The 14,760-nt window shown below is 51.1% G+C and overlaps 2 protein-coding genes and 1 pseudogene across 2 annotated transcripts; 2 read left to right on the plus strand and 1 right to left on the minus strand.

The window, feature by feature from the left end:
• Window positions 1-97: 97 nt before the first annotated feature.
• Window positions 98-1,897, minus strand: LOC121167728 (THAP domain-containing protein 11). Its single transcript, XM_040997305.1, has one exon. It carries the CDS (start codon window positions 1,672-1,674, stop codon window positions 760-762), a length of 915 nt encoding a protein of 304 aa, XP_040853239.1. The 5' UTR covers window positions 1,675-1,897; the 3' UTR covers window positions 98-759.
• A 1,435-nt stretch (window positions 1,898-3,332) lies between these two features.
• Window positions 3,333-3,462, plus strand: LOC121167755 (annotated as a pseudogene).
• A 6,418-nt stretch (window positions 3,463-9,880) lies between these two features.
• Window positions 9,881-14,696, plus strand: LOC121167731 (centromere protein T-like). Its single transcript, XM_040997309.1, has 13 exons — window positions 9,881-9,993; window positions 11,026-11,116; window positions 11,242-11,329; window positions 11,462-11,558; window positions 11,659-11,795; window positions 11,922-11,958; window positions 12,150-12,292; window positions 12,713-12,913; window positions 13,148-13,267; window positions 13,492-13,577; window positions 13,985-14,229; window positions 14,309-14,413; window positions 14,501-14,696. The coding sequence occupies exons 1-13, from the start codon at window positions 9,881-9,883 to the stop codon at window positions 14,622-14,624; spliced, it is 1,587 nt and encodes a 528-aa protein (XP_040853243.1). The 3' UTR covers window positions 14,625-14,696.
• Window positions 14,697-14,760: the final 64 nt, after the last annotated feature.

Here is a 14,760-nt window from a genome sequence, read left to right on the forward strand (position 1 = left end):
TAAACCGATCATGAAACCATGTGCACTCGCAGCATCAACCTTTGAAGCCTATTTCCCTAGGTTTCCCAGATAGTTAAATAAAATGGCAAAACCCAAATAAAAACCTTACTTTTTGTTTAATTTGTCTTGCCAAACAAACACAGTGAAAACTTTAGTCTAATTGTACAGAAAATAGAATTTGTAACCAGTAGCAAACATAACAGGATAAACCTAAGTCCCTGGCAAGCTGGATCTCCGTCTGCAGGTCCCCCAGTTCCCATGGTCAACGGCCTCCTGGAGAGGGAGGTCCTAGAAGACCCTGAGATCCACCAATCCCCAATAGAGTCACAGGCTGCACCCCAGAAGGAAAAAGTAATACGGGAACTCAGGTTCCTTGGAACTGTTATCACTACACACAGAAGAATCGTTTCCGGTTGCTGTCCAGCCTTAAGGAGAGGTTTTCCCAAACCCAAAGTCTCTGGAGCATCCCACCTGCAACCCTCAGGGGTTTAAGTTTCAAGTTCTATGGTTCTGAGGCCTCTGCTTAGCCAGAATCTGCAACACAACATGGGGAGGGAGGTTAAACCAAGTCACAAATGCTGGTGTCTCCGGCGCAGAGCTGGAGGCCGCAGACTCCTACTTTTAGAAGGAAAACAAGTGAGACTATCAGATCACCAGCCAGAATCCAGCTGCCCTAATCATCAGTACGGTGCCCCTAGTGCCCGAGGAGGCCATAGGAGGCAAGGGGTCCAGGAATCCCGCAGGCCAGATGGCTCACATTCACATTCCGTGCTTCTTGCGGATCACAGCCATGGCCAGGAGACGATCCTTCTCGCGCAGTTCTTCACGCAACTTGGCCTCGGTGAGCCGCAGGTGACGGATGCTGCCCTTCATTTCTTTCATCTTCACTTCCATCAACGCCAGGATATCCCGCTGCTCATTCAGCTTGCGCAGCAGCTCCTCCTCCGTGGTGCCTGACGACAGCGAGTACGAGTGGTCGGAGCCGGTATCAGGGAAGCCTTCCTCCCCAACCACCACCAACTGGGGACCCATAGGGCACTCGGCGGCCTCCAGCCCTGCCGTAGCAGCCTCGAGCTCTGTTGCAGCAGCCGCGGCAGCCGCGCCCTCTGCAAACTCCACTTGCACCGTAAGGTCAATGGGCTTCACATCTTCTCCATTTGGAGTGCTGGGCGCCTGCGGACCGGACCCCGGAGCCTGGTTACCGTCGACAGCGGCCTGAAGGGTGAGGAGCACGGCGGCAGAGGCCGACACCAGGTTGGGCTGCAGCTGGGAGGACTGGGCCGTGGAGGCCGTGGAGGACGACGCCTGCTGCTGCTGCTGCTGCTGTTGTTGTTGCTGTTGCTGCTGCTGCTGCTGCTGCTGCTGCCGGCGGCGAGCAGCCGCAGCTCCTGCAGGCCTGCGCGCTACTTTGCGCTCATTGACGCCGCGCAGCGGGAAGATGGTGGGGACTCGCACTGTGTAGGTCTTGCGGCCGCCCTGGAAGTGAACGCTGCAGAGACGGTGGCCCGTGGTGGGCTGGAAGGTGGAGAAGCACCCGCTGACGCCAGCCCGGGACACATTCTTCAGCCACAGGCGCCGTAGCTCAGCGTCCTTGGGAAACGTGTAGAAATGCAGCGCCTTGTCCCGGTGCGAGTTATTGTAGCAGCCCGGTACGCAGCACGTAAAGCCAGGCATGGCTGCGCCGCGCCGCCCCGCACGGCCCCTCCGGCCTTCTGCGCCCTTCGACGGTCAGGTCGGTCCCGCCGCTGCCCGGCAGCCCGACCCTCCGTCGGGCGGCGCCGCACGAGACTTTAAGACGGCCTCCCACTCGCGCCGCCTGCCACACCTGCCCGGCGGCCCGTGCCCACAAGACGCTTCCAGCCGGCCCGCGCTGCGCCGCTCGCCCAGCCGCCCGCCTGCGCTCGGGAGTCGGCCCCGGGGACGCCGCCAAGGACCGCCTGAGAAGAAGGACTACGCCCCCCACAATGCACCGCGCCACGCGGTGCTCACTTCCGGAGAAGGGGTGCGCTTCCTACCGCTTTTCAGAATTCCTCCGACAAATCTTTGCAAAGCAGTGTCGTCTTTCCCAGTCAGACTTGTCCCTGGAGGATGAGAGAGGAGTATCTGATTGGAACGCTGTCGCACGGACTGTCCCCGACAAGGACCCGGAATCCTGATGAGGTGGGGGTTGGGGAACGCTACCCTCTGCACTGCGCAAGCGCGTTCGGTGTGTGGCTATGGAGACTACAATTCCCGTGGTACCGCGCGTTGAGCAAGGTGGGAGGGGGACCAGAATTGGGCGAGGTTGTTCTCCCTGCCCTGAGCAGGTCTCCAAACCGGTACCTTTGAATCAGTGATATTCCTGTGGAAGTGTAGGGAGGGGAAACCTGGGCCCTTTTCACTACCTTGAAGACTCCCGAGTCAGCCACTACCTGCATCTATTTACTTCACTAATGTGAATCAAAACACCGATAAGCACCACGTAGTCTCAGAAAGCAATGAAGAGATTCTTCATTGAAAATGGGCGCCAGGGATCCAGAAAAGTCCTGGAAAGTCTAGGGTAGGAAGGAGACCTACTGAAAGAGGGGTTCAGCGACCTGAGGTGGGTGGGAACTATATGGAACGCAACCATATTAAAGGAATTGAGATTTTATCATACAGACAGCTGGACATCATTCTAAAGTGCCCTCCTCCCCACCCCCCACCCCCCCGCACTTTAAAAATAATTTATTTGGGCACAGCATGGTAGCTTAGCCGCTAGAGTCCTCCCCTTGTACGCACCCAGATCCCATATGGGCATTGGTTTAATCCCAGCAGCCCCTGCTTCCCATCTACCTCCCTGCCTGTGGCCTGGGAAAACAGTCAAGGATGACCCTAAGCCTTGGGATCCTGCACCCGCATGGGAGACCCAGAAGAAGCTCCTGGCTTCTGCTTTCCATTCAGCTCAGTTCCAGCCATTTTGATCAACTGGGGAGTAAATCAATGGACAGACAATAAATATTTTTTAAAAATTATTTGAGGCCCAGCATGATAGCCTAGTGGCTAAAGTCCTCACTTTGCACGCCCCAGGATCCCATGTGGGTGCCGGTTCATGTCCGGGCTGCCCCGCTTCCCATCCAGCTACCTGCTTGTGGCCTAGGAAAACAGCGGATGATGGCCCAAATCCTTGGGACCCTGCTCTCATGTGGGAAACTCGAGGCTTCTGGCTTCAGATTGGCTCAACTCCAGCTGTTGCAGTCATTTGGGGAGTGAATCAATGGACAAAAGATCTTTCTCTGTCTCTCCTCCTCTCTGTATATTTGACTTTCCAATACAAATAAATCTATAAAAAATTATTTGAAATCTGAGTGACAAGCTTTGCGCAATGGCAGTATTGTAGCCAATGAGGTTTATCCGAGGCACAATTATTGCTAATTGAAAACTTTTCCCAATACCCCACTGTGATGACTTGAAATATAGTCGGCATTGGCGAAAAAAAAAAAAAAAAAAAAAAGAAAGAAAAAGAAAGCTGAATGACAGAGGTTTTTCACTCCCAAAATGGCCCCCACATGCTGGAGACAAGACTCCAAGCTCTATCTGGATCCTCAGCTGCCATAGGCGCCTTTGCATAAAGTTGGATTGGAAGCTGCTTCCCACATGGCTTTAGGGATTGGCCAACTGCAGCTGTACCTGCCCCTTTGTGTAGTTCTTTGGCCTTCCTTAGGGGAAAATGATGCCTGAGGCTGTGAAAGGTGTGGGAAGAGTTGCAGGGCGCTACAGAAGCTGCTCAGGAGTGCTCCTTCTCCTGAGGCCTGCTGCCACCCACCTGCCTTTTTTTGGATCCTCTTCACCCATCCTCTTAAAAGTTCTCTCATTTTTCCTCCTGATAACAGATTATGAAAATGAACTCTTGCATATTTGTATTATTTTTATTGATATGAAAATTTAAAAAATATTGGGGCTGGTCCCTTGGAGGAAGGAGTAAGCAAGCTAAGCCTTGATTTGCAGTGCCAGCATCCCATGTGGACTCTGATTGGAGTCCTGGCTGTTTCACTTCCTGCCTAGCTCCCTGCTAAATGGCCTAAGAAAGAAGCAGAAGATGGCCTAAGTCTTTGAATCTCTGCATACATGTGGAAAGGTGTAGAGGAAGTTCCTAGCTCCTAGCTGCAGATCAACACAGCTCTAGCCTTTCCTGCAATTTGGGAGTGAATCAGTGGATGCAAGTGTTGTGCCCCGATTTTGAGATAACCAAGAGTCTGAAGTAAATCCAAGTGCACAAAAATGGTTTATTGAAGCTCAGCACATCCAAGCCTGGGATCTTAGTTGAGAGCAGGCAGCCAGCAGGGACCAACTTCCTTACCTGGAGTGTGGCCCGGAACAGCACATTCACAGGGTTTTTATAGGGGCAGTCCACAATAGCTTGAAAAGGGGCAATTCACAATAGCCTGCAAGGTGAGGAGAAATACCATACATTCCCTACCTATCTCTGCTGGACAGCTTGTGCCTCCAGCAACTACGGGAAGCACCCACTTCATTACTTGGAGCCACCTGTGAGATAACCAGATTTAGGTGGGCCTTGATTCATAAGAATTGGGACCCATCAGTGCTAAAGGTCACATAGGCTGCTAAAGGTTACATAGGCCTTTTAGCTTGCAAGCTCATACAGTTTCTTAGTAGCAATGAGCCATGAACAAATGGTTGGGATTTTGATACTGAGGTTCATCACAAGCTTTTTCTGTTTGTCTTTCTTCTCTCCAAAAACTCTGCCTTTCCAATAGCTAGATAATCTTTTCAAAAAAATTTTAAAGTGTGGGGTGACAAATTCCATGAGTGCCTTTGGAAGTCCCAGCTGCTCTACTTCTGAACTGGTCCTGTTAATGTACCTGGGAAAATAGTGAAGGATGGCCCGTCAACCATGTGAGAGACTTGGATAGAATCCCAAGCTCCTGGGTTCAAGTCTTTGCAGCCATTTGGACAGTGAAACCGCAGATGGCACATCACTGTCCCTCTCTCTCTGTAATGCTTCCTTTCTTTTATTATTCATGTTAGATGATGACCACCTCCCGCCCACCCGCTGGTGGAATATCGGCAAGTTGTTCAGAGTTGTAATGGAAGCTTTATTGGAAAATCTGCTCCTGGGCCCCCTTCGCACAGAGGGGAAGGAAGAGGGAGGCGAAAAGGGCAGCTGAGATACCTGTTGAGCAGTTTTATACCCCTCTAGACACGTGGGCAGGCAAAGGGGCTGTCTGTGCCCCAACTATGTAAGGAATGTCCATTCAGGTGTGCCATTGGTCAACTGGAATCCCTCCAGGTTGGTGACATAACTGGCTCCTGTGGCCCCTCCTGTTCTAGGCTGAAGCCTGGAACTTGTGCCGGGTCTGGAGCAGACCAGCCCCTTGTCTCCAGTGCCCTGGGCAGCCATCAATTTATTTTTTAAGATTTTTATGATAAAGTTCCATAGACTCAGGGAACCTCTAGTAACTGCCTTTCAAACAAATTAATATTTCAGTAAATAATAGCTTTCAAAAGAAAATAAAATGCTCCATGTTGTCATTATTATTAGTTTATGTTTTATCAGAAAGGTAACCAATGCTTTAAAAGCTTTAGAAAAATTACAGGACAATAGGGAAGGTATATTTTCTGGATCCAACACCCAGACAGTACCACTGGATTCTGTACTGACAATGTAGTTCTTGGTTACCGTGTGTTTTACTAATGGCCCTTTCCTGCACTCAGGTGTTGCTGAGGACCACAATCTAGACTGCAAATTCAGAACTGTGGGATCTAGTGTCTGGCTCACAGTGAAAAATGGGTTTTCATTTGGGGAATTATTTTGACAATAGTATGAATGCATGCAATGATACATGTCTATATTTTTATAAAACATATGTATACAGAAAAGTCAGCAAAAAAATCCTTGTATTTTCTATTGTGTATTTTCATTGTCATTACTGATATCATTCAACTTATATTCACCTTGCTTAAAATACGGTAGGTGGGAGGCCAGTGTTGTGGTGTAGCTAATAAAGCTGCTGCCTCTTATACCAGCATCCCATATGGGCATCAGTTTATGTCCTGGCTGTTCTGCTTCCAATTTGTCTCCCTGCTAATGACTGAGCAGAGCAACAGAAGATAACTTAGTGGTTGGGGCCCGCCATCCAGGAAAATCTGGATGAAGCTCCTGGCTCTTGGCTCCTAGCTTTTCCCTGGCTCAGCCTTGGGATTTGCAGGTATCTGGGGAAGTAAACTAACAGATGAATAATCTCTCAATTTGTAGCTCTTGATATAAATTTTTTTTAAATCTTTGAAAAAAAAGAGGTTGGACCCTGAGTGTGATGGCTCAGTGGCCAAATCCTTGTTTTGCCCACATTAGGATCCCAAAACCTTGGGACTCTGTACCCACATAGGAGACCCAGAAGAAGCTCCTGGCTCCTGGCTTCAGGTTGACTCAGTTCCAGATGTTGTTGTGGCCATTTGGGGAATGAACTGAGGATGGAAGAACTTTCTCTTCTCTTCCTATTTCTCCTGCTTGTAGATCTCTTTCCAAAAAAAAAAAAATTAACAATCTTAAAAGAGAGAGAAGAAAAAATTAACAATCTTAAAAGAGAGAGAGAAGAAAGAAAAGAAAAGAAAAGAGTGCCCGGTGCCGTGGCCTAGCTGCTAAAGTCTTCCTCGCCTTGAAAATGCCGGGATCCCATATGGCTGATGGTTCTAATCCTGGCTGCTCCACTTCCCATCCAGTTCCTAGCCTGTGGCCTGGGAAAGCAGTCAAGGACAGCCCAAAGCCTTGGGACCCTGCACCCGCATGGGAGCCCTGGAGGAGGTTCCTAGCTCCTGGCTTCAGATTAGCGCAGCACTAATTGTGCGGTCACTAGGGAAGTGAATCATTGGATGGAAGATCTCTTTGTCGTTCCTCTTCTGTATATCTGACTTTGCAATAAAATATAAATGTATCTTAAAGAAAAAATACATCTTAAAAAACGAGAAAACTATTCTCAGTAAAACTCTAATATATAAGATTTGTTTTAATCTCCGACATTCAAAGCATATCCAGACTGCATGGTTTTCTCCCCTCCCCACGCCCAGCTCACTCTATTTTGTCACCTTCCAAGAAAGACCAGAATCTTATCACACGCCTCACGGCTTTCCCTGTTGCCACCCTTTCAATCTTTTCTTGACATGACTGCTGAAGAAAATCTGATTTTGATATACTGTTGTTGAACTCCCCAGTGAATGCCTACAACATTTAGAACAAGGGTGAGCCAACAGCATTGTGCCATGGCAAGCTAAGTCTCTCTGAATTTGCCAGTTCAAGTCCTGGAAACTGTACTTTTGATATAGCTCTTCACTGATGTTCCTGGGAACACAGCAGAGATGGCCTAAGACTTGGGCCCCTGCACCCACATAGGAGTCCTGGAGGAAGCTCGTGACTCCGGGCTTCAGCCTGGCTCAGCCCTGGATGTGACAGCCATTTAGAGAATGAATCTTTAGATGGAAGATCTTACTTTTCTCCCTCTTTAACCCTTCCTTTCAAATAATAAAACTGAGCCCAGGGCTCAGCACAATAGCATAGCAGTTAAAGCACTGGAATCCCTATAGGCCACGTTTTTTTTTTGTTGTTGTTGTTGTTGTTTTTAAGACTTATTTATTGGGCCTGGCGGCATGGCCTAGTGGCTAAAGTCCTCACCTTGAATGCGCCTGGATCCCATATGGGTGCCAGTTCTAATCCTGGCAGCTCCACTTCCCATCCAGCTCCCTGCCTGTGACCTGGGAAAGCAGTAAAGGATGGCCCAAAGCTTTGGGATCCTGCACCTGTATGAGAGACCCAGAAGAAGCTCTTGGCTCCTGGCTTTGGCTTGGCTCAGCTTCAGCCATTGTGGCTGCTTTGGGAGTAAACCATTGGACAGAAGACCTTGCTCTCTGTCTCTCTTCCTCTCTGTATCTGCCTTACCAGTGAAAATAGATAAATCTTAAAAAAAAAAACAAAAAAAAACTGAGCCCAGTGTGATGGCTCAACTGCTTATCCTTCCTCTCCAACTATCAGCATCCTAGTTTGTGTCGTGGCTATTCCACTTCCCATCTAGTTCCATGCTTAGGACTTGGAAAAGTAGTAGAGGATGTTCCAATGTACCCATGTGGGAGAATCGGAAGAAGTTCATGGCTTCAGATGGCCTCAATTCCAGCCCTTGCAGCCATTTGCGGAGTACAACAGCAGATGAAAAATCATTCTCCCTATATTTTCTTCTCCACGTAAATCTGATCTGCCTTTCTAACTAAAATTAAGTACATATTCAAAAATTAATGAAAAATTTTTAAAAGATGAAAGCAAATATTTGCTTAAAAAACAGTAATACTGGGCCTGGTGTGGTGGCCTATCAGCTAAAGACCTTGCCTTGAATACACTGGGATCCCATTTAGGCTCTGATTCTAATCTTTGATCCAATGATTCATTTCCTAAGTGGCCGCAGTGGCTGGTGCTGCGCTAATCTGAAGCCAGGAGTTAGAAGCCTCTTCCAGGTCTCCTATGCGGGTGCAGGGTCCCAAGGCTTTGGGCTGTCCTTGACTGCTTTCCCAGGCTACAAGTAGGGAGCTGAATGGGAAGCAGGGCCTCTGGAATCAGAACCAGTGCCCATATAGAATCCTGGCATGTTCAAGGCGAGGAAGATTTTAGCTGAAAGGCTATTGCACTGGGCCCTTTCCAGTTCTTTTTGAGAAACATTAATACAATTTTTTTTTATTTGCTACATTTTAAAAAAGCAAAGATCTATCTATTTATTAGAGAAACAGTGAAGTACCCACTGGTTCAATTCCTAAATGGCTACACCAGCAGGTCTGGGCTGAAGCCAGGTACCGGGAACCCCATTCTGATCTCCCATGGGAGTGGTGGGAGCACGAGTGCTGTGGCCATCTTCTACTCCCTTCTCAGGCACAATAGCGTAGAGTAGCACGGGAAGGGAACAACCAGACTTGAACTACTGCTCTGACGAGGGAAGCAGGACCGTGGCGTGACACTGGCCCCTTTGCTCCTTTATTTTATTGGAAAGTCAGAATTACAGAGAGAGAAGGAGAGATAGGGAAAGAGATCTTTCCATGCGCTGGTCCATTCCCCAAATGGCTGCAATGATGGGAACTGGGCCAATTCCAAGTCAGGAAGCAGGAGCTTCCATTTTTTTTTAACAGGCACAAGTATGTCCGTGCCTGTAGAGTATCTGATACATGTGGCCTGGGAGCAAATTCTGTGAAGAATTCCATGAGAGACTCAGAATCCAAGTTCTGGTTCAGTTGCCAGGAAAACCGAAGACAGAAGTTCAGGAAAATGTGGTGAGCATCAACAGTACTTGCAGAGGTGAAATTCATTCCAAAATTGCCTTGTTGAGATTCCAACACTGGTTCTCGATCACCAGTGCCTCAATCACTAAAGCTGGAACCTGCCACGTAGTCTCTTCTGATAGATAACAGAACTGTTTTACTTTGCCAATCTGGCCAGGTCACACACAGAACGCAAGCGTCTTTCCAAGCCCAAGTGCCGCCCCTTTTCCCGAGCGAGGGAGATGGGAAGGAGTGATATTCTAAGAGCGACTTGCTGTTAATTGAATTGAATCTCTGCTTGTGCAAGAGCGAATGATGTATAATACATTAAATCATTACAAGCTCCTTTTTAGGTTTCTTTTTACTTTAAATTGTCACAAGAGAAAACCAAGACTTAGATCGCTTGCAAGCGCCGACTCAGTAGGACTCCTCCCTCCCCCTGCCAGTTTGTCACCACTACCCACCTCGCATTGTGCCGCGGTAGAGCGAGAACTACGATTCCCGTGAGGCTGTGCGGCCTTTGTCGCGAGAGTTATCTAAACCTGGGTGGCGGGAAGGCGGCGGCGGCGGCGTCAGCTGCCTGGACAGTTGGACGGCTAGTCGGTGTGAGAGGATGGCTGACGGCTACAGTCCGAACAGCGAGCCTACGACGCGCACTCTGCTGCGGCGCGTGTTGGATACAGCCGACTCGCGCTCCCCGCGGCGTCGCTCGAGTGTTCGGGCTGGGTACTGGAGGGCGCTGCTTGAGCTTCGGGCCAGGAGACTGGGTGGGATGGGGTTGGGGTAGGTTTCAGTGCCGCCTCTGCACTGAGTCTTGGGGAGCAGTCCTGGCCCGTGAGAGTGACTTCACTGCCCTCCCCGCCTCCGGGGCTTCCGGGCCGCCGAGCTATGCGGGAAGTCTTCATTCAGACTCTGGAGGGAAGGTGGGAAAGCAGCCGGGAGAGCCCATGCTTCGCGGGGCGGCAGTGGGTGAGGGCTTTGGCGAGCTGGTGGTGCAGAGGTCGGCCTCTGTCAGCCTTTAAAGGGAGGAGGCCGTTCCTGGTAGATTTTAGACCTCTAAGAGATGAGAAGCTGCTGAATCCGGCATTCTCTGGTTCTGGAATCTGAGAACTGGACTGAGTGCGACCCAGGTGGACCTTGGCATATCCTGACAAAGTACTCAGATCCCCTGAAACTGCTTAGATGTTTACCTTGGTTGTTTTTTTATATATAAAATATATACACAAAACAGCACACACATATATAAACATATGTTTATAATATATATATATGTAAAATATTTTCTAAAGGACAGGTAGTAATTAACCCCTGGCCTGTCTAGCCTTCACCCACTGACCCCTTTGCCCCCAGGCCCTACCTGACTCGCAGAGTCACTGATCTTTTTTTTTTAACTGATCTTTTTTTGTTTTTTAAGATTTATTTTTATTGGAAAGTGAGATTTACAGAGAGAAGGAGAGACAGAAAGATCTTCCATCCAATGGTTCACTCCCCAAATGGCTGCAACAGCTAGAGCTGAGCCAATCTGAAGCCAGGAATCAGGAGCTTCTTCTGGGTCTCCCACACAGGTGCAGGGCCCCAAGGCTTTGGGCTATCCTTTTCTGCTTTTCCAGGCCACAAGCAGAAAAGGATAGCCCAAGCAGGCCACACCTGGATGGGAAGTGGAGCAGCCAGGATTAAAACTGGCATCCATATGGGATCCCAGTGCATGCAAGGGGAGGACTTTAGCCACTAGGTTACTGTGCCATGTTCTTTACACAGGACCCAGAGAACCCTGCCTAAAACCCCTTTGTCTTGGAGGCTGCGCAGCCAAACCAAACCAACAACCAAAAGACGCTCCCATGGAACTAAGGTGAGTGACCAGCCTGCTGGCTGTTCTAGGGCCCTGGGATCCCACAAATCTAGCTTTACTCTGAGGCCTGCCTTGGGAAGAATTCCAAGGCCAACGGATAGATTGGTTGGTGCCTTCATTCACAGTCCGTGGGCAGGCCAGTTCATAGCCAAGCCAGGAGACACCTGGAGGAACAGACACCCCGGACTCTGTTCCAGAATATCTTGCGGACAGGTGAGCATGTGCGCAGGCAGCAGCCTGTGGTCATGCGGTCAGAGGCAGCAGCCAGGTCCACCCTGGTCCCCTGGGGTCTGTCCTGCTGGAAAGCCTGCTCTGTGGGCCCTACTCTCTTGGTGTGTTTTGCAGCCCCAGAATCCTCTATCCTGAAGCCAGAGTCAACAGGGAAGCCTGTGCCGGCACCCACAGCCGCCCAGCCCTCAAGACGGGAAAGCAGTCGGGGCAGGTAAAGAGTGATCTCCTGGTGGGCAGATCTGTATCAGGAGATTCTTGGGAACCTCAAAAGCCAGAGTTATGCTTCTTTGAGATCAGCTCCATCTTCCTAGCCTGGAACTGCAACTTCCGGAGCTTGAGCCCTCTACCAGTCCGGCTCCGGCTCTGCTGGCTCCTGGCAGGAGGAAGCAAAGGGTGCGGCTGTCCATGTTTGAACGACAAGTGGACCAAGGTCAGCCTGTTGCCCAAGGTGAGCCCTAAGCCTGGCTGATGCTGCCCTGTTGCTCCTCTCCTCCAGTCAGGCTGAGGCGGCCCGAGACAGGCCCCTGATGGGCCTGGGAACTTACTGGGGTTTCTTGTTTTACATCCTCTGCAGAGCCTCAGGAGACTGCAGATGCGTCCTCCCTCACCAGGTGATGTTCCTTGTTCTGGGCTTTGGTGAAGGAGACATTTGGGGAGAGAGGTGCTGACTGAGTTGCTTCTCTGCCAGGTTCAGCCTCCCAGCCCAGGGGCTGCATTGCAGTGACTGAGAACCGTGGGCACAGGTTCTGGGGAAAGCACCTCAGGAACCTGACTTCTTCTTGTGCCTCCTCCCTTCCACCAGCTCCCTGAACCTGACCTTTGCCACCCCTCTTCAGCCGCAGTCTGTGAAGAGACCGGGCCTCGCCCGCAAGCCTCCGCCACGCCGTGCTGTGGATGTGGGGCTCCTTTTGCAGGATCTGCAAGATGCCTCCTTTGCTCCTACAGGTAACCTTGAGCTTTCCCTGCCCTGGCTTTTGGGGACGCTTTCCTGTGACCTAGAGCAGGTTTTGCTGAGTCCAGGGCTGGAAAACACTGGGTGTAGAGATGAGCTAGCCTGTGGCAGCAGGTGCAGGAGCCTAATGTTAGCTTAAATTCCCCATTAAGAGGGTCCTGGCTAGAGGAGAGGCATGGGTGAGTGGCTCAGGGCTTAGGGAGCAGCTCTGGAGGCCTGTGAATGCCAGGCAAAGAGCAGGCAGGTGAGCAGGAAGCAGGAGAGCTGTGGAAGGGAGGTAAGAATTGGGTTGGAGTCATCTTTCCTCTTCTCTGGGCAGATCCTGGGGGTCGATAGCCCATGCCCTGGTCATCCTGGCAGCAGCAGGTAGGCCTTGAGGATACTGAGTGTCCGCCGGCCCTTGCTCTCTCTAGGTAACAGCCTCAGAACCTCTGTGACCACTGTGCCGACAGACATTGTGTTGGAGGACACCCAACCCTTCTCCCAGCCCTTGGCTGGCCATTCCCCTGGTGTGCCTCACTTCCTTCCCCATCCCTCTCACAATGAGAATGAAGATGCTGAGAGGACTACGTCCCACCGGACACAGAGCAGTCGGCTCGGGCTGCAGAGTGATGGTGAGTGTTTCGGGTGCAGATGGCCTGGTGCCAAGCTTAGCTCCATTAAGATCGGCACTTCTGGTTTTCCATCCTGAAGCCGTCATGGGTACTCTCTGGTTGTGGTCCCACCCTCTTCTAAGAGCAGAATCAATGTTGGACTAGGAGATTCCACACTGGTGCCCTGGTATTGCTCTGGACTGTCTTTCCTCAGTGGTTAGGTCTGGCTCTGCTATCCATCTTTACCCTTTCAAGAACTTCAGCCTTGGCCTGCTGCTACTCCAGAGGTGACAGAAGCAGTGGGATCCCAAGATGCAGCAGAAGCCGAGGAGCTGGATGTGTCTTCAGGAGAGGAGGACCCCTCCAATAGCACAGGTGAGGCCCCGTGCAGTGGTCAAGGCGAACGTGGGCAAGAACACTGTGTTCCAGCCCTGACATTGCAGGAGCTTTCCTGGTCCTGGGATGCATTTCTGGGCACTGGAGATGTTAGATGGACAAAAAGATGTTACAGGTCCCTTGTGGCACCAGAGCTGGGTGGGACCCTCAAGAGATAGGGCCTTATGGTCTTGAGCCTCCTGTGACCTGCCCTTCCTCTGCAGCAGGTCCAGAGATGGCCTCCAGCAGTCCCAGGTCTTTCCAAGCTGAGCAGCCTCCTCGGTTTGCTGAGCCACCGCGACTGCCTGATGCTACCCTGTAAGATCCCAGGACCCCACCTCCTGGTCCTTATGGAAAACGCCCTGGGCCAGGGAAGGACACTCCCTGGAGTGTGTCTGTCATCCTGGAGGGGCCTGAAAGGAACGTGGGTGAAGGGAGGTGCCAGGGCAGTGTGTAGAGACAGCTGCTGGAGATGGCCTGGGCAGGCAGCTGTGGACTAATGGGAGACAATGTCTGTTCTGAGGCCTGGGGGTCACAGCCTGAAGAAGCCCCAGAATAAATGATGAGCTAGACTAGGACATTGGGTCAAGACTGCAGGAACAGGACGCAGGGAGAGACCAGAGCCATAGGTGACCCCTTGACATCCCTGCCCCCCATATATGGTTGCAGTTGCTAATTTAGGTTGACCAAGGGGCACATGGTCCCCAGCCATAGCAGGAGCCAGCAAAGCTTGCCTTTGAATCAGGGCCTTTGCAGACAGCATTTCAGCCAGCTCTATCCACTCCTGCTCCCAGCAGACCTTCCCAGGCTGTGCCAGCCAGGCCTCCTCCCAGGCTCCGAGCTGCTGGCCACAGGCCCCGTCCAGATCCATACAAGACTGGATTGAAACATTACATAAAACTCTTCAACTTCTACGCTAAGATGCCCATGGAGAAGGCAGCCCTTGGAATGGTAGAGAAATGGTGAGCTCTGGACATCTGGGGTTGAGGGAGGAGCCCTCAGGTTGGTGACAGACTGTCTCTCCCCTGCTAACCTTGGCAGCCTAGACAAATATTTTCAGCACCTCTGCGATGACCTGGAGGTATTTGCTGCTCATGCTGGCCGCAAGACGGTGAAGCCAGAGGATTTGGAGCTGCTGATGCGACGGTGAGTGTGAGGAGGTGGAGGAGGGTGGGTGCTGGGTGAGAGAGGGCTGGCATGGTACCATCTGTCCCTTCTCTCCCTCTGCTGCAGGCAGGGCCTGGTCACTGACCGAGTCTCACTGCACGTGCTTGTGGAGCGGCACCTGCCCCTGGAGTACCGGCAGCTGCTCATCCCCTGTGCATTCAGTGGCAATTCTGTCTTCCCAGCCCAGTAGCACCGGGCCATAACACTTGTCCCCTTCCCCCATCTATTCTTCCAGGCCTCCTGGTATTCTTGCCTGCCCCCTAGCATCAATAAAGTATCACAAACGGAATGTTTCGTGTTTTGATGTATGTGCTGGGATAGCCAGG

This window comes from Ochotona curzoniae, unplaced genomic scaffold (assembly GCF_017591425.1).
Source record: "Ochotona curzoniae isolate NIBS_2020 unplaced genomic scaffold, NIBS_Ocur_1.0 patch423, whole genome shotgun sequence".
NCBI classification, from domain to species: Eukaryota; Metazoa; Chordata; class Mammalia; order Lagomorpha; family Ochotonidae; genus Ochotona; species Ochotona curzoniae.